This window comes from Artemia sp. Qi Xiang Cuo, chromosome 15, assembly GCF_049724085.1.
Source record: "Artemia sp. Qi Xiang Cuo chromosome 15, ASM4972408v1, whole genome shotgun sequence".
Classification (NCBI taxonomy): Eukaryota; Metazoa; Arthropoda; class Branchiopoda; order Anostraca; family Artemiidae; genus Artemia; species Artemia sp. Qi Xiang Cuo.
The window spans coordinates 55,794,170-55,820,130 of NC_142808.1; the positions used below are offsets into that span (position 1 = coordinate 55,794,170).

The 25,961-nt window shown below is 35.7% G+C and overlaps 2 protein-coding genes across 2 annotated transcripts in view; both read right to left on the reverse strand.

Annotated features, from left to right (window-relative positions):
* Positions 1-25,961, reverse strand: part of LOC148943878 (uncharacterized) — a 404,571-nt gene that overhangs the window by 62,245 nt on the left and 316,365 nt on the right. The window contains exons 4-5 of the mRNA XM_089101272.1: positions 3,808-4,014; positions 1,936-2,145 (exon numbers count right to left, since the gene is read on the reverse strand). Of these exons, the coding sequence (XP_088957398.1) occupies positions 1,936-2,145; positions 3,808-4,014 (417 nt within the window). The remainder of the gene's footprint in view (positions 1-1,935; positions 2,146-3,807; positions 4,015-25,961) is intronic.
* On the reverse strand, positions 4,053-22,080 carry LOC148943879 (uncharacterized). Its single transcript, XM_089101751.1, has 4 exons — positions 21,898-22,080; positions 12,182-12,346; positions 4,912-5,082; positions 4,053-4,111 (listed from the first exon to the last, which is right to left on the reverse strand). Exons 1-4 carry the CDS (start codon positions 21,965-21,967, stop codon positions 4,053-4,055), a joined length of 465 nt encoding a protein of 154 aa, XP_088957877.1. The 5' UTR covers positions 21,968-22,080.

The window sequence follows — 25,961 nt, forward strand, 5'->3', positions numbered from 1 at the left end:
ACGGAAAGCTCTACAATTATAAAAGGACAAATTGTATAATTTACAATCTTTGAACTGGCGGGCTTTAGGGGCAATGCATCCCCAGAGTCCAGAGTAAGTTACTAGACATTTTACATATTTTGAACAAAATCATTTTTTAAATTTTTGATCTGTTTTGAGGGGAGGGGGATCTACACACAACCAGGTAGGGGTTTTTGTAGTCGTCTGATCATTCTTCAACATCCCTTGTAACTCTCAACTTAATATCCATAGCAGATCCTTAAATATTCCTGATACTCTCATTTGACAACCAGCAAGCATATAGCCTGTTTTGATTTTATTCAGCATTACTCTTCAAAGTTCTAGAGGGTCATGTCATTCCCATAGGCATAATTATTTGAATTTTCAAAATAGACTCTTTTGAATGAGAAGAGTCTTTCAGACTCTGATTGAATGTTTTTGGAGAGGGCAGCTAAACATGACATGAGAGGGGGACTGGCAGCCCTATAGCCACTTCCAAATCTCTCCCTCAACACGTGCTGAAATTTCCAACTTAATACCCTCAGCCGTTCTTAATATACATCACGTCTGTTTTTCAACAAACTGGATGTATATAGTACCTTTTGATTTAGCTTAAGATAGCCCTGAACATTCTCCAAATTTTCCCCTTAGTACAGTTGGCCTTATCAGATACAGTCAAAATCAAAACTTACCCTTTTTACTAATGGTAAATCCTGCATGTAAACAATTTATTAATTGCACAATTTACGATCCTTCCCCTGGGGAGTGAAGGTATGGCATCCCTGTAGGCCTAGCTATTACACATTTTGTGTAGTTTGAACAAAATGAATTTCAACCAATTTTGAGGAGAGAAGCTCATGAAAGGGGACAGGAGGGGGACGAGGGTAGGTTGCCTTTCAATCTCTCTTCAACATCCCCTCAACATACCTGCAAAGTTTTGACCTAATGTCCTCAGCCTTTCCTTAGATATTACTGATGTTTTCTTTTCACAAGTTTTGATTGTATTTGGCATCACTCTCCACATTTCCGTAAAATTTCACCATAATTCTCTAAGATCTTTGGAGATCCGGAATCAAACATGCCCTTTTTTCTTGATAAATGACCTTATATGTTAACAATGGGCAAACTTACAGAACTTGCAGCCTTTTCAAAAGGGGGTTGATGGGGGGGGGGGGTTTGTCAGCCCTGGGGGCATAGTTATTTGACATTTAGAATATTTTGAACAAAATTGAAACGACAAATTAGATCAGAAACATTTACATCTGGTTATGATTTCAACATAACCAACTCTGGGCACTAGTCCAAGTGTCAAATAACTATGATTCTGGGTTAGATACCCCCCCCCCTCCGCCTTAGGGGCAAGGCTGGAAGTTATGCAAGTTAATTTTGAAGGGGGTTCTTTCAATTGGAAATTGGAAGTACTAGTTCTTTTTTACTTTTGTTTACTTTTACAATTTTACAGTTAAGTTTTAACAATTTAAAATTTAAATTAGGGAAGGAGAGAGTATCCATACTCTTGTTGGTAGTTATTTTGTTTAGAGCATTCTGTGGCTGAGATATGGGGCCCAGCTCGAACGGGAATTTGGACAAAACCTAATCTTTACATCAGCAGATTTTCTGAGTCTAGTTAAACTGCATATATCGGGATCTTTGAAGAGCATTAAAGAGTCAGAGTAAAAAAAAATCCTTCTACAATCGAAAATATTTCTTTGTGACAATATTTGGCAGAGATTCTGATAAAGTTTTGACTAGCTTAATTCAATAAAAATTGCAGGAGCTAATGCCTCTCCCACCAGCTGGCACCCCTGTATCCACCAATGAATTAATAGCTATGCACCGAGAGAATCCATGAAAAGTGGGACTTGTCCCAAAAAAGTTGAGGATCAGGTCAAACTGCTATGCGACTCCCATTATTCAATAGAAAGAATAGCATACCTTCAATATCTAAGTGCTTCTTTCTGGATGATGGATATAAGACAGTATAGTCATGATCTAATAAAGCTGGAACATGGCATTTATATGGCAAAAGACCTTGATGTTCATATGATGAATTGTCTCCACTTGATAGCACCTCTAGATCATCATTTGATGCAAGCGAGCCACTCTCTTTCAGAAAGGGGCTACTAAAGAGTGATCGTGATCGAACTGCAAAATTATTGGCAATTAATATTCATTTTATTACTGTCACACGCTCCTTGCTGTCAAACGCATTTTCTTGCACATTTTGGGTTCAAATTTGAATCTTATGTAAGATTTGGCTTAGGTCAAGTTACATTAATTTAGTTTATATATATTGATATTTTAGTACAGATAGTTATATACTTGAAAGCCTTATAAAATTCAAAAGAAGAATATCAACGGTAAATTTTAATAACAACAAAAACTTAGCGAGTTAATTTACGAGAAAGTCTCCAGAGGTAAAGTGAATAAACAAGACATTTAAAATGAATTAAAATAAAAGCCAATAGAATAAATTGAAATAATAATTTAGCACCCAATACTTTTTTTATACGACATTAAAATAGATTTACATGGTTAAAAAAAGGAACAGCTTCTCCCTTGTGCTTTAAGCCCGTAGCTTAAGAGGCCATAACGGTTTTTTTAACAGATAAATGTCACTTTTCCTTTTTGGCTTAGATTTACCTACACTTTAATTGTAGTTTTCAAGCAATGTCTCGTCGTCAAGGCAAAAATTTCATAAGAGAAAATAACTTGGCTTTGTATTATGATTCTGCATTAGTCATCACGCGGGTTTGCAAGATCCTGGCCCATTGATTTGTATGTTATGGGGAGTGTGAATTCAATTTTGGAGTTTGATACATTAGATTGGTCTGCGTCAAAGAAGGACACGGCCGTGGCAACCATCTCTTTTCATGTGTTCATATATTTTGAAGTTAGTTCGTTTTTCGAATTCAAAGATCATGTTGAGAAGTTCTAGTACTGCTATCAACTTTGGTAACTAAAATTGAGTTATTTTGCTAGGACTGCAGTAGATTATTTTCCCCAAACCCTGGCAGGATTAGGAAAACGGTTTGGATATTTATCATCATTCCAATATCGACAGAAAAGTTCATCCCCCCCCCCCCCAAAAAGATATTTATGGAAGTATTAGTGGTGACACAGGTCGTGAAACCTTGGGCAAAATAGCTTGCCCCTTACTCCCTCCCCCATAGCTAAAACGTTTTTCATATTTCCACTGATTTTAATACCAGTGCTGAAGAGCTTCTAGAACCTGGTAACACCCATGAACTTTTCATGTATCTTGAGAATTGTTTCTTTGGTTATTAACCGAGGTTAATGAGCATCTACTTGGTCAAGAAATGACCACTCTAAAGCACTTAGATCTCGTCTAACCTGGCTGTAATCAGTACAGTCATGTCAAAGTATTGATTTCCTTAGAAAACAGCTTGAATTGACCTTCAGTAACTATTTGATTCCTTGAGTAAAATAGTGGGCGGGATGCAATGTTGATAAAAGATTTCAGACCACAAATTACAATTACATCAAGTAGTGATCTATTAGGGATTCCTCAAGTAGGAATCCAGGGATCTGCCGAAACCATTGCCTAGTAGTGGAAACTAACAGTCAGATGAAGTAAATATTCTTATAAGCATTCTAGCACAGGGGCTACAGATTTTTTACTTGAGTACCCATGTCCTTCAACCTACTCTAGAGAAGGGAGATTCAAATCTCAAGCATTAATAAAAATTTTCGAAAACTAGGAAAGGTTATTGATTTCCAGTATATAGCTCTTAAAGAAAAGGAGACAACAAAAAGAGAAGAAAGAAGACATTTCTTAATTCATACCTTTAATATATGGGCGCTTCCATCTGGATGGATTTAAGGTTGTATAGTCATGATCTATTAGGGCTGCAATATGCCGTTTGTAGGGAGAATTATATTGATTTTCATGCAACAAGTTGTCTTCAGTTGATGACATATCTAGAGCGTCATCTGACTGAAGTGAGTCTGTTCCTTTCAGCAAGGTGCTCTGAAGAGGGGCTCGTGATCTGACTGTAAAATAAACAGAACTTAATTCTTATTTTTGTACTTTAACCAGCTCCTTCCACTGTCAACAGCTCCTTATTGTCACTTTGCACACAAATATCAACTTCCAAATAAAACGCAATTAAATGGGACATACAAGTTCAACCAAAAGTTATATAATTGCTAATAGGAATAAAACAGAAAGACCCAATTGCTGAGTGATTGGACGATCCACTATTTTCGTTCTTATGTATTTTAGGTTTCGATTTGAATCCCCTGCAAGATTTGGCTTGGCTAAAATTAAAAAAATGTTTTGTTTTGGCACATTGATACTTCAGTACAGATAGCTAAATCTTTAGAAGCCTTTCAAAGCACTAAAGAAGAGAATATATGACATTCCGATGAGCACAAAAACTGAAATATTTTTTAACATGATTACCACTGTTAAAGATGCTTCAAATGACTGTACAACTTGAGGTTATCAAGTTAGTTCGAGACAAAGTCTCCAGATGTAGAGTTACTAAACTTGACTAATTTCGTCTGTCTCTAACTTACGTTACAAATAAGAATCAAGTAAACTGAAATAATAATCTCATAAGCAGCTACCATTTAAAGTAAATATATAGGGCTGAGGAAAAGGAACAGTTCTGTTTTGTGCTTGTTATTAACTTGTTGTCATTTGTCCTTTAATTTCCTTTTAATCAGTGACAATTTATTAAGATTAATATTATTTTCATTAATTATATGTTTCAAAATATTTTATTTTGGGGAATCCTATAATTGCAAAAATCTGCATACAGAGAAAAGAAAATAGTTTTTTAGTCATTATCAAGAAATTGTAAAAACAGATATACTAAAGGATATACGGTGATATAGCCATACTTATCCTAGAAATTAAATTTTTAATAATTTAATAATTATTACCTTCCGAGTCAATAGAAGTGAGAGCAAATTCCTCGGAGTGAGACTCAAGTTTAAATGGTACTGAAATATTGCGGAAAGGATCCAAAAGACTATCTTCAGGTTTTGGAGACAAATTAGAGTTTTGAATGTCAAACAGAATCTCACAGTCACTTGGTAAAGAAACTTCAACTTCTAAAAGAAAATACCATTGAAAGGGATAAAAAAATATATTGCACAAGGAATAAAGTGACTGACAGAAGTATAATAGCAAGATCCAGTCACTCATAATTGTATGATCTATTTTATTTTGGGTTTACATTCGAATCCTATGTAAGGTTGGGTTCAGATTAAAGCTGATATAAGTTTGGTTCAACTCTTGCCCCGGGCTTTAGGGGGCTTTGTCAATCCAGAGGGAAAGTTATTTAACCTTTCGACTATTTTAAACAAAATGACTATATAAAAAAAAAATTCATCAGGTGCATTTGGGGAAAAGAGGGCACTAGTTGCCCTCAGGTCACTTTTGAAACATAAAAGGGAAATAGAACTTCCTATTTTCAACCAAATTGGCCCCTTTCACAGTTTTTATAACCAGCCCTTTTGTAGAGGGTGTCTGAAAAAAAACAACTAAATAAATAAGTACCTGGAGAAAACATAGTCTGGGGAGAAAAATACAAAGCAAACAAACAATAAAACATTAAAGTCTTAAGTCTGTTTACTATAATCAATGATAAAATGTTGCCTCTAGCTGTAGTAGTAAAAATGAAATAAAATACAGTTTTTCTATATTTTCATGTTGATCATGGCTGCATAAATAACTGCAGCCCTGTAAAGAATGAACCACAGCCCATAGAAAAAAAAAAAAAAAAAAAAAGTTTCAATAAAAATTGGCCATTTGTGGCTGATGCAGGAATGCTAACTATTATCTCAATTATTCTTAATAGTAAATTCTCATTTCAAAACAAATTTGTGGAAATTACGGAAATTATCCAAAAACCCCTGAAAAATGCCATCAAATCAAACGAGTACATAACTTAAAAGAACATGAATAACAACTTAAACATGGCGAACAAAAGAAAGAGAATATTGGTTCTACAATGTCTTTTCTTTTAGTACAGTTGAATCACCCGAATGGTCCTGGTAATATTTCATCCAAGTTTTAAAGCAGAAGAGGCACTAATTATAAAACAGACGTCTTTCCCTCCTGTTGAACTAATCCCAAAGGACCCAAGCTTACAAAATAACTGATTAGTGTACTATAAATTTATATTGTCGTGTTCTGTTTCCCTGACTAGATCTTACAAGTTCAATAACTACTACTAATAATAAAGGTAGATAAACTAACTAATAAATAAATTAAAAAATAACTACTACTAACTAATAAAGGTAGATGGCGCTGCGCTGTTATGGCTTTGCTACCATACTACTTTAGTATAGCTTGTTGGAGTTGGAAATGTAGCTCATCCTGAGCAAAGATCGTTTCAACCATTTATGCAGTAACTATAGTGCTACATTTATTTATAAAAATGACAGTAAAAGAAGCCGACTCCAGCACGAAAAGCTTTCTGAAAAGCAAACATTTCAGTTCTGGACCACTGGCGCCATCTATCGTCAAAAATTTAATCGAATACCAGATGGCACCATCTATCGTCGAAAATTTAATCGCATATCAACTATACAAACCTAGCGAAGATGTCTCACCCGTTCAGCGCAAGTCTAAAGCGAAGCGGAGACGGCGTGGGAAACGCGCAGGCAGGAGAGTCCAAGCACATAGAGAGCGCTGTGTACTTCAAGGTGGTGGCCACTGTATACCGGTGATATCCATAGTTTGGAACAACAACAGAATCAAAAGGCCAAGAAATAACCGATGATTGACACGTGTAGTAACTACAGAGTATTCAGCACCTATGCCAACGCTGAGAACTTACTCTCCTAATAATCCTGTGGACCACCTCCCCCTCCCCTCGAATAGTTCCCCTCCCATACTAAAACCTGTAACGCTTAATGCACAGACATATATTCCAAACCTAATTCTTTGCAACGTCCGGTCCCTAACCAACAAGATTGATGAATTAGAACTTGTCTTGTACATAAACTTAGCACCATTAGCAGTAAATACTGAATGCTGGGATATTACAACCGAAACGGGTACAATCAAAGGATATCTGAACCTTTTTAATACCAGACGTGATAAAGAGGGCAGCCAATGTGAAGGTGGCATAGGAATCTATTGCCGCGAAGACTTACCATGCAAACAACTTGGTATCCCCTCAGATTCGTGCCACGAGACAATCTGGCTCTGGTGCAAGCCGTAGGGGCTACCAAGGACTTACTCATGCATCATAGTAGCAGCGATATATACTATCCAGAAGGTGCACGTAATAGGCGAGAATTAGTGACGTATCTGCAATACCAAGTTGACAGTTTTCGGAAACAGTACAGCAATCCAGCATTTATCCTAGCAGGAGACTTCAACTTAACCGACAAAAAATAGATTTCTCGTGTGTTGGACCTTAAACAAGTTGTCGATGTTCCCACTCATGAAAGTGGAAGCATACTGGACCTCATACTGACCAATCTCGAAGCGTAATATGAACCGCCATTTTCCTTAGGACCACTTGCAAAATCTGATCACAATATTTTATGCTGTAAGTCGAAGAACAGAAACCGTATACCTAAACCAAAAAAGACTAGAATACTGTACAGACCACTGAGTGAAAGCTCTGTCCAAGCGTTTGGCAGATGGATTGCGAACTTAAATTTTGCAACAATCTGTGCTATTACTGACATTGATGAAAAGGTCGAGACACAATATTCGACTCTGCATACAGCGAAATCAATCCTGTCAAAATGTGCTTGGTCTGTGAAACAGATAAGCTGGGGCTAAACTCAGAGCTCAAAATAATGATCAAAAAACGATGCAATCTCCATGCCATAGGAGAAGTATCGGAGGGGAATAAGTTAAGAAACAAAGTCGTTTCAGCCCTCCGCGTATCTAGGAAAAGGTATATACAGGAAAAAGTAGCTCCGCTCTTCAAGTCAGATTCCCACAAGTGGCATGACGCAGAAAAAAGGCTTACTGGAAAACAGAAAGAGACTGAAGTCCAAATAAGCAACATAGACGGGAGTTTAATCAGAGCCTTGGATGTTAATGAGTTTTTTTTACACAAATTTGCACTTCTTACCCCACCATAAGTGACGAACAGATGAGCAATATCATCAACAGTTGTAGTGCTGATGATATTGTAGAAGTGTCTAAAATATTGGTCTTCTATGAAATTGAACTACTACATAACAACTATGCCACACACCCAGGTGAACTCCCTTTAAAGCTACTGAAAGAGTACTCACCTTTTCTAGCCAAACCCATGGCATAAATCAAAAATCAGTGTTTCTCAGAACAATCGTTCCCAAAATTGTAGAAAGCTGCCTATATGCGGGTCATTCCGAAAGTAAAGGCACCCCAGTCCTGCGACCAGCTGATACCTATATCCATAACTCTCAACATGGCTAAAGTAGCCGAAGGTTTTATACACCGTGCCCTAATACAGCCGATTGCACCCTCAATAGACACTTACCAATATGGCTGTATACGAGGCAGTAGCACGACAATATACCTAGTGCGGATGTACCATTTGATAGTTGAGTGGCTGGACAGGCCAAACAGTGTTATCGATTTACTTTTGGTAGACTACAGGGAAGCATTCGACCTTATAGATCATCTCATTGCACTGAAAAATCTAAAAGAGATGGGAGCTGGAAAATACTTGCTGCTATTAGTGAGAGATTTTCTGTGAGGGCAACAGCAATCGGTATATCCGTTATTTGCCGATGATATCCGCTCTGAGTGGACCAAACTTACTTGTGGCTGTCCCCAAGGAACAAAACTAGCTACCCTTTTATTCCTTGCAGTCATCAATAAAATCCTTGCAGAATTTAAGGAGCGTTTCAAGTTCGTTGACGACTTGTCTTCGCTTCTCAAATACATAGTAGAAAACGCAGTAACAAAACAGCAGTTCGAACCAACACTTTTTTCGGACTTCGTTAACCAGTGTAAATCCAATAGCCTGCAACTGAACGAGCAGAAATCGAAAGTTCTACGCTTCAATCCAGTCAAACGAGATATTACAATACGAGATGTTCCCTTTCCAACTGTTTCGTCCACGACAATACTAGGCGTGACTTTTACAAGCGATTACTTGTTTAAACTACACGTAGACAATATCGTGCGCAAAGGACACTACTCAATCCGAAGTCGAACGAGTATGCGAAGGCTGGAGTTTCTCAGATCGTCAGCTCTTACTGGCTTACACGACATACATCAGGCCAATCCTTGATTATTGTTGTCCTGTCTGGGGTCCTCAAGCACAAAACACTGCCTACATATCAGAGGAATTAGAAGACGTTCAAAAACATGCTACTAAAATAATTCTTGGACCCAGGTATGAGAATTACGAGCATGCCCATGTGGTTATGAGCTTGCCCACTTTGTTCGCCCGAAGACACGATTTGATAATGAGATTCGGGAAATCACTCATGTCAAACGAGAAACATCTCTCAATTCTTCCTCCAACCGAACCGACCCCCGAACTCACCAGGCATCAGAACAGACTACAACCCGTCAAGTGCCGAACGAACAGATTTGCATGTTCCTTCGTACCACTTGTTAGTGTATTAAATAAGTGATATATTTTTTTTCCTTAAATGACTGCAAAAATAGCATAATTTAGCGTTCAGTTTTGTTTGCTACGAAAGCTATTTGATTAAACGAATACGAATAATAATAACTCATCTCTTGACGGGTGGCCGAAAAAAAGTCTTTGAAAATGTGTCATCTTACATTTGCAAAACTTGCCCTAGCCGTCTAAACATTTTTCTCATTAGAGCCCTAACAAGCGAGACTGAACCACACTTTACGTTGAGCCTACTGTTTGAAATAAGGCAAGTAAGTCGGTTACTAGGCCTATAAAAAAACTTTGCTTCGGTTGCAAACTTTCCTTTGCAAAGTTTCTGTTTCTTGACCCATTGATGCCTTCAACGTTTTTCCTCAGGCAGCTTCTTGTAGACCAAGGACTTAGCCTATTTAAGTAAAACCTTTATTTTTGATTGCTTCTTCGAGTCTTCCATTAAACTCCTGACTCTAGGACTTTGGGTTTATTCTGATAATTTGTTGTTAACCAGGAGCATTCTCTTCAACCTCATGTAGATTTTTTTATTCATTTATATTAGTATCTATTGTATGGTTGTTTGCATTTATTATTTATCTGATTTTTGTTCGTTTTGGGTCTTGCACTTTACTGAAAAAATATAAATGTTCTCAAAAATATAAATGTATATGTATATTAAATTGACAATGCACATTCAATTGTATTTTTTTCAGTAAAGTACAAATCATGTTCTGACCTTGGGAAGGCATAGGGGTTGTGAGCCCTACTCATGTCAGTTTCTGCACGTTTTTAGTTTGACTCGGTTGTGTATTGTAATTTCTGTTGGGTTTGGGTTTCATTTATTCATTGATGCTGATTTGTGGTAGTTTCACGGTTGATAGATTATTTGGTTTTATTTTTGCTCATTTTTGATTTAATGGAGTTCTTTACTTTTCTTTGTAAAACTTATTTTGTGGAAAAAGTTTTTTTAATTAATTTCTGTTCGTTTTATATTGACATAGTCTTTTCAGGGAATAATAAACTAATAGATTAAAACTTTTCGTTTTTTTAAGACTTAATAATTCCGTCTGCTATTAGTATAGAAAATTTTTAGCTATTTTTAACAAAATACACCCTTTTAAAAATCTGGACACAAATAGTAGTGTTTAATTTAGTTTCATACCTCCTCTAGTTGACCTGAAATAGTCAACTTGATACCATTTGCAAAAAAATCTGTTTACTTTCTTTGATAGTTTAGATATAATTACGCTACTTTGACTTGGTTAAATTTTAAGAGCAGAAGTAGCCCCGAAAGTTTGAACATAATACCCTCAGTCGTTCTTGGGCTACTGCTGAAATGCCGTATTGGGAATTAGCATTAACACAGGGCATGTTGATTTAATTTCAAGGCAACATTTAGTTTTTAAACATAATGGGCAAATGGGAGGGTGAGCGTGGGAGGGGGCCTAGTTGCCCTCGTTTCGACAATTTAAAAGGACATTAGCCCTTTCTATTTTCAATCGAATGAGCCATTTTCGAAGTTCCTTCGACAACTCTTTCGATACGAAGTGCCCTGGTCTAAAAAATGCCCTAAGCCCTATTTCGGGCAGTGTCCTATTTTCGGGAAATATACTTTTAAAGAGTACTTCATAGGTGTAAATAGTTAGGTGAAAGAGAAGAAGATTGGCTTTTAGCTACATCAGAAGGCTCCTTTACTCTGTGAATGAAACTTTCCAGAATGGATCTGAAACCCATATAACAAGAGAGGCAGGTAGAGTTAGAATAAATCTTATATTTCATTCACAATCTTCATTCTCAAATCTTGCTCCAACTTTGATTAATTTCACTTCACGTGACAGATTGGTTCCTTCTCTAAAAAGAGAAGCTAATTTCATAAAACCACCAAAGGGGTTGGAAATTATATATCGTTTTAAATTTGAATACAGGAAAAGGAAAATATACAGCCATATTACAAATTACTAAGCATTTTAAATAATCATCGTTTCCTATTAATAAAAAAAATACACAATAAGAATGAAATGACTGCAGATTAAAATTCAGAAATTACTAAAAAACAAAGAAATGACCAGCAAGATAAAAACAAATTACAGTAGAAACTGAAAAAGAACTTAAAAAGTATATGTATTTACATAAGTGAATCAGGTGTTGCTTTAGCTCTAACCGAATAAAGTTTATTTATTTTAATCCCCAATACAATATTACCCACATGTCATTACACCAAAATTACCTTAAATCGTACTTGCTAGCAATGGGATGAAGAAGCCATCATTTTTCTTGGTTTAAACAAAGTCTAAACTCAGTTTTCTTAGTTTAAATTAATTTTGTTAAAAAAACATATAAAATAAATTAAATAACTAAATAAACCTCAGAAATCAAATACAAAAACACATTTAAAATCATAATAAATATTTTTAAGAATCAAAAAAAAAATATTAGGAATAATATAAATATAAAAAACAGTTAAATTTAGTTAAATTTGGTAATCTTTGATCTTAAATTACATACAAATTCAAACGTATAAGGTACTAATTTTCAGTCATTATTAGCCAATTATAAAAACAGATATACTAAAAGATACATGCTTATATAATTGTTGTTATCCTAGAATACAAAATTTGTATATGTACCTTCCATGTCCATAGATGTGAACGTCAATTCCTGGGAGTGAGGCTCAAGTTTACATGGTACTGAAATACTGGGGAAAGGACCCAAAAGATCATCTTCGGGTTTTGGAGACAAACTAGAGTTTTGAATGTCAAATAGATTCTCACAGTCACTTGGTAGAGCATCTTCTAAAACAAAACACAATTGAAAGGGACAAAAATATGTTAGACAAGGTATAAAATTACTAACAGTTGTGTAATAGCAAAATCCAGTCATTGCATAATTGGATGCTAAATTTTTTATTATTTTGGGTTTATGTTTGGATCCTATTTAAGGATGGGTTCAGCTTAAAACTGATATAAGTTTGATTCTTATATCTTGAAACTTCAGCACAATCGTAGTTAAACTTTGAGACTTCAGAAGCCTTTCAAAATTAATAAAAATATAAAAGATTCCACTGAATACCTAAATCTTTATTTGAATTACTGCAAATTAGAGGAAAATTGAATAGAAAAAATCTAAAGGAAAATCTTTCAGATATTTTTCTCAAATTCGTGACCTATCTTAGACTGTTTTTTCTGGTAAACAAAATCCCAGGGTGGCAATTAAAAACGAGGATGAGCTATTTTGAACAAAACATATATTTCAAAAATTTGATTGGATGTGTTTGGTAAAAAAAGGGCATGGGACGAAGCGTGGGGGGGTTGGTGGGTCTATTCCCCCCAACAAATTGACGTTTAAAATTAGAGCTTAAAATGTTCATGTTAATCAAATGAGCCCCCTCCAAGGTTTATAAGACCATCCCTTATAAATAACTAGCATAAATTACAGCCCTTGCCCAGAAACTGAGGGGGGAGGGAAGGAATTGTGAACATAAAAGGCATAGTTATAGTGCTTATTGACTATTTTAAACAAAATGGTAATTTCAAATTTTACTCGAAACCATTAGGTGGGGGGGGATGGCTGGTTGTCCTCCAATCATTTTTTAATCTTAAAAAAAGAGGACTTAAACTTTTGATTTCAAATCAAACGAACCACCTTCAAAGTTTATACAACAACACCTACTATATCAATCTTATGTGTAAACAGTGGGCAACTTGCTTAACTTACAACCCTTGCCCCCAGGCTTTAGAGAGCTTAGTCAACCCAGCGGCATAGTTGTTTAACCTTTTGTCTTTTTGAACCAAATGGCTATCCCAAAATAATCAACCGGATGTATTTGGGGAAAAGAGGGTGAGGGGGGACTAGTTGCCTTCATATCACTTTTGAAACTTAAAAAAGGTACTAGATCTTATGAATTCCAATCCAATAGGCCCCTTTCAAATTTCACATGACCGGCGCTTTCATATAAGTTGCCTCTGGAAAAAAAAAAATACCTCTTGAAAAAAACAGATGAAACATGTCTCTTCACTATAAGCAATGCTTTAGGCCTAGCGTTGCTTATGACCGTAGTAGTAAAAATTAATTTTTTTTTCTTCAGGATAATTATGGCAACAGAAATAAATGCAGCCCTGTAAAGAACTAGCCACGGCCCACAGTAACCAAAAAAAAAATAATAAGATAATCACGTTTCAACAAAAAAAATTGGCCATTTGTAGCTGATGCAGGAATACTAACCAATATCTCTTTAAGTGATCAAGTGATTATGCTTATTTTTTTCCTTTATCCTTATGATATCCTCCCACTCATGACTAGCACTTTGGATTAGAATGGAGGTAAACCCTTTGAGCTTTATTCCTATTATGATTGAGGAAAGAAAAGAAAATAGACTAAAATATTTCTTAATTCAATCAGTAGCCTCAGTAATCTATTTAGCAAGTACTCTAAATCAGTATTCCCAAGGTTACAAAATAACTGAGAAGTAGCTAATAAATTTCTGTCGTAAACCTTCTGTTTCCTGACAAGATACTACAAGTACTACAACTACTATTACTAACAATAACTCATCGCAGTACCAAGGCACCTGAGGCAAACAGAGCTACTCAAGCTCGTAATCCATTCCAATCTATTCAAAGCACCTCTTTACACCCTCCAAGGAAGTTGCCATTTCACCAAAGTCTTTCTTTACAGCATCTTCCCACACCAACTACAGAAAACCTGCTTTCCATTTAGCCCCTGACGGTTGGCCGAAAAGGACAATCTTTGGCAATCCGTCATCTTACATCCACTAAATGTGCCCTAGCCATCTAAGCCTTTCTCCCATTATAGCCCTAAAAAGCAAGATTGAACCACACTTTTCCTAGAGCCTACTGCTTGAAATATGGTCAGTTAGTCGGGTAACTAAAACAATCAGTAGAAAATTTCTACCAGATCTTCAACCATTTTTTAGAGCGCCCTTACTTCAAAGTCATATTTGGCCAGTGTGTTCACTGTAGTTTCCAATATTCCAATCTTAGTTAGAGGACTTATTTTCCTATTCTGCCAAACCTTTTTCAACTGTGAAATAGCGCCCTGAGTCTTGGCTCTTCTACTTTTAACATCTTCAAGGCACCCACCGTCTTTACTAATAAAACTACCAAGGTAAGTGAAGCTGTCCAATTGATATATCTTTTCATTACCCAGATTCACCTTTTCATCTTCACTTATTTCTAGCCTTAGTGACTTTGACTCTCTAAACCTCTAAAAGTTTATTTATTTTGCTCACACTTTCATAGAGAATGCTTAAGTCATCAGCATAATCTAAGTCCAGGAAAATTTTCCAGTCCTATTTGATTTCGTGTTTTCTCATTGCCTTTTTTTGTGGTAATTAAGCTATGCCATAACTAAACAAAAACTTTGCTTGGGTTGCTAAATTTCCTTTACAAATTTTCTGTATATAGAACCATTGATGCGTTCAACTTTTTTCTTTAGGCAGTTTCTAGCAGACCCTGGACTTGGCGTATCATAGGCAGCGCTAGCGCTGCCTAAGTAAAGAACGATGTGGGCAAAATGTGTTTTTTTTTCTCCATCCGGGCACTTCGTATCGAAGGAGTTGTCGTAGAAACTTAGAAAAGAGCTCATTCGACTGGAATTTGGAGTGGCTAGTGCCCTTTTTAATAGTCGAAAATGATTGGAGGGCAACTAGCCCCACCCCCCACGCCCATCATTTCCCCCAACACAAACAATCAAAATTTTGAGATAGTCATTTTGTTCAGCATAGTTGATTTCAGGATAGAAAATATGTTTTGAGGAGGACGTTCCCCCCACAACTCTCTGGGCAAGGTTTTTGACTTATGCCTTGGGGACATATAGGGTGTTTATAGAAGGTATTGCCATAGAATCTTAAAAAAAAGGCTCATTCGATTGGAAATTCAATGGGCTTGTGCCTTTTTTATTTATAGAATGTTTTTGGTGGGAAAATAGCCCCCCCCCCCCCACGCCCATCATTCCCCCAAACACATCCAATCAAAATTTTGAGATAGCTATTTCGTTCAGAGTAGTTGATTTCCGCATAGAAAATATGTTTTTGAAGAAGCCACTCCCCCACGTCCCTCAGGGTCATTGTTTTAATTTATGCCCTGGTGGCTTATGAGGTTTATAAAGAAGGGACTGTCGTAGAAAATTCTAAAAAACCTAATATGAATGGAAATTCAAAGTGGTATTGCTCTTTTTAATAGTCTAACGTTATTAGAGGGCAACTATCCCCCCCCCACCCATCATTCCCCCAAACACTTCCAATAAAAATTTTTAGATAGCCATTATATTCAACGTAGTTGAAAGTTTTGGAAATTAGGTCTTTAAGGATGACAACCCCTCCCCCCAGAGCCCTCAGGGCAAGGGTTGTAAGTCATACCCTGGGGCAAATAAAGTTTTTATTGAAAGCGTTGTCGTAGAAACTTCAAAAATGCTCATTCGATTGGAAATTGATAGAGCTAGTGCCTTTTTTAATAGTTGAAAGTGATTGGATAGCTACTAACGCCCTTCTCACGCCCACCATTTTCCAAAACACATCCAAAAATTTTTTGAACAATTAGGTTTTTTAGGATGATAACCCCCTCAGAGCCCTCAGTGCGAGGGTTGTGAGTTATGCCCTAGGGGCATATAAGGTTTATATAGAAAGTTGTTGTATAAATCATAGGCAGCACGATAGCGCTGCCTAAGTAAAGAAAGGGGAAACTCGAGATCGAGACAAGAAACGGGGACTAAATAAAGAGGAGGACACTAACCCAAAACCCTCAGGGCAAGGGTTTTTATTTATGCCCTGGGGGCATATAAGAACGATGTTGGCACAATGTATTATTTATTAAATTTTGTCTTTAGAGCAAGGCACTTCGTATCGAAGAAGTTGTCGTAGAAACTTCAAAAAGCGCTCATTCAATTGGAAATTGGAGTGGCTTGTGCCCTTTTTAATAGCCGAAAGTGATTGGAAGGCGACTAACGCCCCTTCCACGCCCACCATGTCCCGAAACACATCCAATCAAAATTTTGAGATAGCCATTTTGTTCAGCGTAGTTGATTTCCCGATAGAAATTATGTTTTTGAGGACAGTCCCCCACAGCCCTTAGGACAAGGATTGTAAGTTATGCCATGGGGGCATATAAGGTTTTTTTATAGAAGGCGTTGTCGTAAAAACTTTAAAAAAGGTTCATTCAATTGGAAATTCACAGGGCTATTGCCCTTTTTAATAGTCAAAAGTGATTAGAGGGCAACTATCCCGCCCCTCACGCCCACCTTTTCCCCAAACACATCTAATCAAAACTTTGAGATGGCCATTTTATTCAACGTAGTTTTACGTTCTGCAAATTAGGTCTTTGAGGATGACAACCCCCCACAGCTCTCAGGGCAAGGGTTGTATATTATGCTCAGGGGGCATATAAGGTTTTTATATAACGCGTTGTCGCAGAAACTTCAAAAAGGGCTCATTCGATTGGAAATTGAAATGGCTAGTGCCCTTTTTAATAGTCAAAAGTGATTGGAAGGTAGCTACTCTCACTTCCACGCCCACCATTTCCCCAAACACATCCAATAAAGATTTTGAGATGGTCATTTTGTTCAACGGAGTTAAAGGTTCTGGAAATTAGGTCTTTTAGGATGATAACCCCCTCAGAGCCCTCAGTGCAAGGGTTGTAAGTTATGCCCTGGGGGCATATACGGTTTATATAGAAAGTTGTTGTATAAATCATAGGCAGCAGGATTGCGCTGCCTTAGTACAGAACGGGGAAACTCGAGAACGATATAAGAAACGGGGACTAAATACCGAGGAGGACACTCCACCACAACCCTCAGGGCAAGGGTTTTTAGTTATGCCCTGGGGGCATATAAGAAACGATGTTGGTACAATGTATTATTTATTAATTTTTTCCTTTAGAGCAGGGCACTTCATATCGAAAAAGTTGTCGTAGAAACTTCAAAAAGCTCTCATTCAATTGGAAATTGGAGTGGCTTGTGCCCTTTTTAATAGTCGAAAGTGATTGGAAGGCGACTAACACCCCTTCCACGCCCACCATTTCCCAAAACACATCCAATCAAAATTTTGAGATAGCCACTTTGTTCAGCGTAGTTGATTTCCAGGTAGAAATTATGTCTTTGAGAAGAGTCCCCGACAGCCCTTAAGGGCAAGCGCTCAAAAAAGGCTCATTCGATTGGAAATTCAAAGGGCTATTGCCCTTTTTAATAGTCGAAAGTGATTAGAGGGCAACTACCCCGCTCCTCACGCCCACCTTTTCCCCAAACACATCTAATCAAAACTTCAAGATAGCCATTTTATTCAACGTAGTTTTAAGTTCTGGAAATTAGGTCTTTGAGGATGACAACCAACCCACAACCCTCAGGGCAAGGGTTGTAAATTATGCCCAGGGGGCATATAAGGTTTTTAAAAGGGCTCATTGGATTGGAAATTGAAATGGCTAGTGCCCTTTTTAATAGTCAAAAGTGCCTGGAAAGCAACTAACACCCCTTCCACGCCCACCATTTCCCCAAATACATCCAATAAAGGTTTCGAGATACCCATTTTTATCCACGTAGTTCAAAGTTCAGTAAATTATACCTTTGAGCAGGACACTCGCCCCACAGTCTTCAGGGCAAGGGTTATAAGTTATGCCCTGGGGTGATATGAGGTTTTTATTGAAATCTTTGTCGCGGAAACTTGAAAAAGGGCTCATTCGATTGGAAATTCAAAGGGCTAGTGCCCTTTTTAATAGTCAAAAGTGATTTGAAGGCAACTAACCCCCTCTCACGCCCATCTTTTCAATATTCCCAAACCCCCATCTCCCAAACCCATCAAATCAATATTTTAGATAGTCATTTTATTCAACGTAGTTGAAAGTTTTGGAAATTAGGTCATTAAGGATGACAACCCCTCCCTCCCCCCCCCCCAAGCCCTCAGGGCAAGGGTTGTAAGTTATGCCCTGGGGGCGTATAAGGTTTTTATTTAAAGCGTAGAACCTTCAAAAGGGCTCATTTAACTGGAAATTTAAATGGCTAGTGCCTTTTTTAATATTTGACAGTGATTGGAGAGCAACTAATGCCCCTCTCACGCCCACCATTTTTCCAAACACGTCCAATCAAAATTTTGAGATATCCATTTTGTTTAACGTAGTTGAAAGTTCTTGAAATTAGGTCTTTTAGGATGATAACCCCCTCAGAGCCCTTAGTGCAAGGGTTGTAAGTTATGCCCTGGGGACATATAAAGTTTATACAGAAATTTCAAAATGGGCTCATTTGATTGGAAATTGAAATTGCCCTTTTTAATAGTCGAAAGTGAGTGGAGAGTAATTAACCCCCCTCTTACGCCCACCATTTCCCCAAAAACATTCAATCAAAGTTTTGAAATATCCATTATGTTCATCGTAGTAGAAAATTCTGGACATTATGTATTTAAGGATGACAAACCCCCCAGAGCCTCAAGGGCAAAGGTTATAAGTTCTGCCCTGGGGGCATATAAGGTTTTTATAGATAGAGTTGTCGCAAAACTTCAAAAAGAGCTCATTAACTTCGAAATTGAGAGGGCTAGTGGCCTTTGTAATATTCGAAAGTGATTGAAGGGTAACTAATCCCACTCTCACGCCCCCCATTCCTCCAAACACATCCAATCAAAATTTTCAGAAAGCCATTTTGTTCAACGTAGTAGAAAGTTCTGGTAATTAGGTCTTTGAGAATGACATCCCCCCCAGCACTCAGGACAAGGGTTGTAAGTTCTGCCCTGGGGGCATATAAGATTTTTTTTGAAAGTTTTGTCGTAGAAACTTCAAAAGGGCTCATTTGATTGGAAATTGAAAGGTCTCTGGCCATTTTTAATAGTTGAAAGTGATTGGAAAGCGACTACCGCCCTCTCACGCCCACCATTTCCCCAAACATCTCCAATCAAAATTTTGAGATGGCCATGTTGTTTAACGTAGTTGAAAGTTCTGGAAATTCGGTCTTAGAGGATGACAACCACCCTAAAAGACCTTAGAGTAAGGGTTGTAATGTATGCCCTGGGGGCATATAAGGTGTTTATAGAGAGCGTTGTCGTTTCCAAAAGGGCTCATTTAATTGGAAATCGCAAGGCCTAGTGCCCTTTTTAATAATAGAAAGTGATTGGAGGGCTTGACATTTTTATAGTAAAGATCGAAGTGGGTACAATGTATTATTTTTGTTGTCGTTGAGACCACGGCACTTCGTATCGAGGGAGTTGTCGTGGTAGCTTCGAAAAAAGCTTATTCGATTAAAAATAGAAAGGGTTGATTCCCTTTTTGATAGTCGGAAGTGATTTGAGGGCAACTAGTCCCCCTTTCGCTCCCACCCTACCACGCCAACCCACCCAATTCTGCTCTTAAAAATTAAACAAATATAAATAGCGCAAATGTATCCAATCTATCAAATAAAGTAAACAGATTTTTTGTGAATGGTATCCAATTTTCTATTTCCGGTCAACTGGAGGAGGTATGAACCTAAATTAAACAGTACTATATGTGTCCAGATTTTTAAAAAGATGTATGTTGTTAAAAATTGCTGAAACATTTTCTCCAGTATACAAATAGCAGGCCAAACTACGAGTCTTAAAAAACGAAAAGATTTAAAGTATTATTTTCTTTTTCCTTAAAAAGACTATGTCAATATAAAACGAACAGAAATTAATTTAAGAAACTTTTTCCACGCAATAAGTTTTTCAAAGAAAGTAAAGAACACCATTAAACAAAAAATAAGCAAAAATAAAATCAAATAATCTACCAAGCGTGAAACTACCACAAATCAGCATCGATAAATAAATGAAACACAAAACGAACAGAAATTACAATAAATAACCGTGTGTCTTAGTCTTGTCTAATTACAATAAATAGCCGTGTGTCTTGTGTCTAAGTTTCCGATTACGTTTTACCTTGATTGAACTTGGCGGGTAATAGCTTTTACATTGTTCCTAACAATCTATAATTGGGTAATAAACACTATATTTAAAAGAAAACACTTTGTTTTAGTTAGGTTCTGGATATTCTTTTTAAAGTAATGCTCCATTTTATTCAATAATCTGGGAATAGGAACAGACAGGAGACAAATTCCTGTCCAAAACTGTTCAGGAGCGGTACAACAATATCAGGCTTAGGCCTAAAATAGATTATGTACCAGCAGAGCCTGGTAGTGATTGGTACAGTGTCCTCAGAATTTTTCACTATAAGCATTTTGAATATAAAAGTTGAACAGATACTAATGTATGTTAGAGTTTATCTTTGGTGAAGGGAGAGATTATTGTGGCTCAACATTTATGACAACATGTTATTTTGTTTTGTTTTAAAGGGGCTGAGACTTATTTTTTTTAAGACATTTTTTTTTTCCGATAATTTTCAAACCCATCAAGAGCAATATCAGAGAACATATGTTTGATAAAATTATTATTGTGATCGATGCCACTGTAAAAAAAAAAAAAAAAAAAAAAAAAAAAAAAAAAAGTTAATAAAGTAAAATTTTCTTTAAAAAAATACAAGCCAAACATAATCTGCATTCATTTAACGTAATTCTCCATTTCATATAAGTCAAGTTGAACGCAGAGATGCATCAATGAAAGCTTAAAAAAAACCTTAGATTGTAGGGTGACAAATATCATAGAAAACACGGGCAAAGAAATATGTAGAAGCAATAGATGTTTCCATTTAGATTAGGACATTTTGATGAAAATTTAACTAAAATGTCCTTGTCTTGACCAAATGAAGATTCCTTTACCATATCTTATTAAGCTTTCTTATATTTTATTTGAAGCTACTATATGGCATTGTTTTTTCGTTGTTTTTTTTTTGCAAATTTTGTTGAGCCAACGAAAAGCTATCCGAGCAAACCATTTTGAAAAAAAGTATCATACAATGAAGACAAGTGATAGCAGTTTGTTTCCAAGATAAAAATTCTGCCTGCCCTATGACAAACTTAGCTGGTAATATTTTTTTTTATTATTTATTTATTTAATACCCGCACACTAGAAAAAGAGAGACGCCATTATTCTGCTAATGGGCAGAATCCAAGAAATAGTTTCAGTTTAATAATTTCTTTAGCTTCTAATATCTAATGGAACTATATTTGCCTAAAGTAATTCCATCAAATTAATTAATTGGTTAATTTAACAAAAAATGATAACTTATTTAAAACCTACTTTTGTCCAGAATTAACTTAAATTATCCATCTCAATTCTATTCCGCTTGAGCTCTTAAGCGTTAGTTCCAATTGTGTATGGCCTTGCATAAATTGTTTTTTCATTTTACTGAAAAGAACAAGATTAGCAATCAGGGTAGAAAAATATACAAAAGTTATCAAAGCCGTTTTTGGTTTATTTCAATAATTTAGTTGGACAACATACCATTTTTAATAACAGAAGATACAAATGAGGTGATGACTTCCACTATATTTGGAATTCGAGGCAGGTCCATAATGGAATCTCAATACAGAGGTAATGCCAACTATGAAACGTATAATACTATCAACAACACTTGGATGTTGTACGCCAGTTTTACGCAGGACCGTAGAAGCAAAAAGGTCCTGGAAACAGACAAGCTATTAAGACACATTTCAAGCAGTGCAAAAACATTTTTTCTTTATACACTCTCAAGCATAGGTTCACCTCCCTCAGCAATCTAAAACATTATGTACCTGATTAAACTTCATTTCTGTTTTTTTTTATATTGAGATGTTGGACTTAAAAACAGTTTTTTTCAAACTGTTCTAGCATGGAAAAAACTTATGTGCTAGATAATTGATACTTTTGCAATCTGAACTAAAGTTAAAACAAACGCAGAAGAGCATGTTTGGTAGCTGGTTAAACTGCTTTGCCAATGAACCCAGTTCAAAATGGGAGGCTTTTTCCTCTTTCTTATTCTAGATGAGGTAACAAAAGATGGAAAATGGTGTATTTTAAACTTGATTCTGAACAAATTTCCACAGGAAAACTGGCGATTCTAGGTTATCTTAAACTTTAGAATGGCACACTTTCTCCATCAAATTCAAAATCTAAACTAGGACCCACGAAATTATTTTACAGCTGGTGCAACCCTACTCATATTTGAAAAACCTGCAGAATTGATGCAATGATAGGTTAATGATGGTTTTAATGCTTAAAACCCCTATTTTTAATAAAACTTAAAATATAATTTATTGCTGACTTCAAATCAACTTGACAGTCAGGATAATGAAAGTGACTATTCAGTAAATTATTTTAATATGTAGCATATAGATGAGTTATATAGTACTTTTAGAAACCCTCTTATTCTAACCAAACAGCCATTGTGTTTCAGGTTAGGTTTTCCATTGTGTCAATGGAGCACATTAGCACAGTATTAGTACAGCAAAATACTTAAATATCAACCCCATACTATAAGAAGATCCTGAAAGGGTTCAGCATGCACAACAATATCTCTAAAAGAAAGCATTCCATAGGTTCTTTAATTTTTAATTCTGTTGTAGGTTCATGAGTTTAGAGAGCCTTATTTGTCCTCTTAGCTAAAATGTTGTTGCTTAAATAACTATTGCAGGAAAAAAACAACTTTAGTCTTTACCAAAAGTAGTTACAATTTTTGCTACACTAATTATATATTTTCAAGAGTCCACATATAGTTATTCCTACAAGCAAGGCTTACAAAATGCTATAATGTTGTATCTAAAAGCAGATCCAAAAAGAAATTAATTATTTAGTTTATAAAATATATTTAAAAAAGTCAACCTAGACAACAAGACAATAAAGTCTTCTTTTATCTTATTCTAACCAAACAACCATTGTGTTTCAGGTTAGGTTTTCCATTGTGTCAATGGAGCACATTAGCACATTATTAGTACAGCAAAATACTTAAATATCAAACCATACTATAAGAAGATTCTGAAAGGAATCAGCATGCATGACAATATCTCTAAAAGAAAGCATTCCATAGGTTCTTTAATTTTTAATTCTGTTGTAGGTTCATGAGTTTAGAGAGCCTTATTTGTCCTCTTAGCTAAAATGTTGTTGATTAAATAACTATTGCAGGAAAAAAACAACTTTAGTCTTTACCAAAAGTAGTTACAATTTTTGCTACACTAATTATATATTTTCAAGAGTCCACATATAGTTATTCCTACAAGCAAGGCTTACAAAATGCTATAATGTTGTATCTAAAAGCAGATCCAAAAAGAAATTAATTATTTAGCTTATAAAATATATTTAAAAAAGTCAACCTAGACAACAAGACAATAAAGTCTTCTTTTAAAATATTGCAGGGTCATTTGCTATATCTGGGCAAAGTGCTCATATAGAAAGTAAAACTAAAGGAAACTGTGAAAATTCTCTGGATAGGGTAGTCCCTAAAAATATTCTAGTATATGTGCTTGGAAAACATTAAAAATCAGCTCAAAAGAAGTCTCATTGAGTAATTTGCCGGCTTTTGAAGTTTCCTATCGTGCTCAATGCATTGATTGAAACAATTGCCAAGAGATTATGGGTTTCCTTTGTTTTAAATTAGCCTTTCGTTTACTTTTCAAACTGTTGATACATCTAAGATCCATTTTCAATTTACCAAAATTGCTTAAAAAGCTCCCTGTGGTGCTGAGGAATTTTTGCTAATGAACCCTTTGTCTTTGAGACTGTCAGCCGACGCTGAGACTCGTAAAATGGCAATTTTGGTGTTGAATATCTTTGACTTACGGAAAAAATTGAATATCAAACAAGAAAAATTTGAAGGGCTTTGTAAAGTTGTATGCCTGAGTGGTGATATACCCATACCACATTCCATGAAAGTTTGCTGGAACAAAACACAAACCATAATTAGGTCCTCCCTCCAGAGAAAGTCTGCCCTTCAGAAACATTACGACCTTAATTTTCGAGTTATTGCGATCAGAGAACTGGAACTGTCTTCGCCGTATTGTTTTATTCTTATTAATAAAAATGTATTTTCAACTAAATTTATTTTTAGAACCAAAAAAAAAAAAAAAACAGAACAGAAAGCAGAAACCAGTCACCTGCGCTTGATAAGACCTTTTTTGTATTTCTGTTGTGTTTTCGTTTCATCTGTTATTGTCCATTCTGAAAAATATAAACAGTGCCAAGACTTAATTTAAATATTTAACATAAGGTTGATCAAATATGAGTTTATAGAACTTTATTTGTCTTCTTAGCTACTATTTTTTTCCTTAGTTTACTATTGCCAGAACAAAACTAACTTTAGTCTTCATCAAAAGTAGTTGAAACTTGGGCTACACTAGTCACATATTTCCAAGAGTCCATTTATAGCTATTCCTACTGGCAAGGAATACAAAACGCAGCTATAATGAATCCAAAACTAGATATATACAACAATCAATTATTTAGCTTATAAAATATATATAAAAAAACTTCCCTGACAGGAAATCATATATTATCATATATTCATAAAGAAAACAAAATTAAAGAAAATAGAGAAAAGTTTTTTTAGCACAAAAAACACTCCCCTGTTTGTTTGTTTTTATTTTAATGAAATATATCTGTTCAATTTCAAATAAATCCTCAAATTTGATTATATTCACAAGCTCAATTCCAACAGTAGGAGAAACTATACACTCTATTTTACTGCATTATCTAGCTTATGAATATATCCCCCAAAACACTCCAACAGTGATTAAATTTGTTAGGGAAATTCTCCCTCTTTTTTCTCTAACAATGTTAGTTACTCTCTCATTCTAAACAGCATAAACATGCTTGATGGGAAAATTGTTAGCTATAGGCTTTGATAAATTTTGAGATGATTCCTAAACTTAGCTGGGAGCACAGTGAACAAACTATGTGATACTTTTTCTGGATAAATAGCCTATATTCCTGTCACAAATGAGTCCAATTTAAGTTGCTCAAATGATTGTAAGAAAAACACTCAGCTCCTGATGCTACTTATCTTCCTGATGCTACCTGAAGTGATTATTATGTTTAGTATAAATACAGTATATTTTAATTTTTATATGTTAGTAACTCTACTGATGATGATGACCAAGTGTGTCATCAAAAATATTTAGTCTTTGTTTTATATTTTTGTTTCACAGTCTAATAAAAGGACCTATCCCTATTTGGAACTCTTATTGATTTAGTCATAGAAAAGGCAGTTTGGTCATGAAAAAAAATGCTAGTTTCATTTACTCTCATCCCCCCTCTTCTATAACCCACAATCTGTTACTGGGTATCAGCAAAAGACCTAGAATCTTAAAATCCTATTCTTCTTAATATTATAATTTTCAATGTTAAATTTAAGGTATAAAAATTCAAATTCTTTCTCTACAAGCTTATTCCCATCAGTTAGCACCCTAGCCTATTGATTCAAAGCCTATGGAAAAAAGGAAAGGACAACATCAAAAGCTAAAACAGCCAAAATCTGCCCAAAAGCCTCCAGAGGTAACTACAAATTTCTGTATATTTTCTAGAAATATCATCAACAA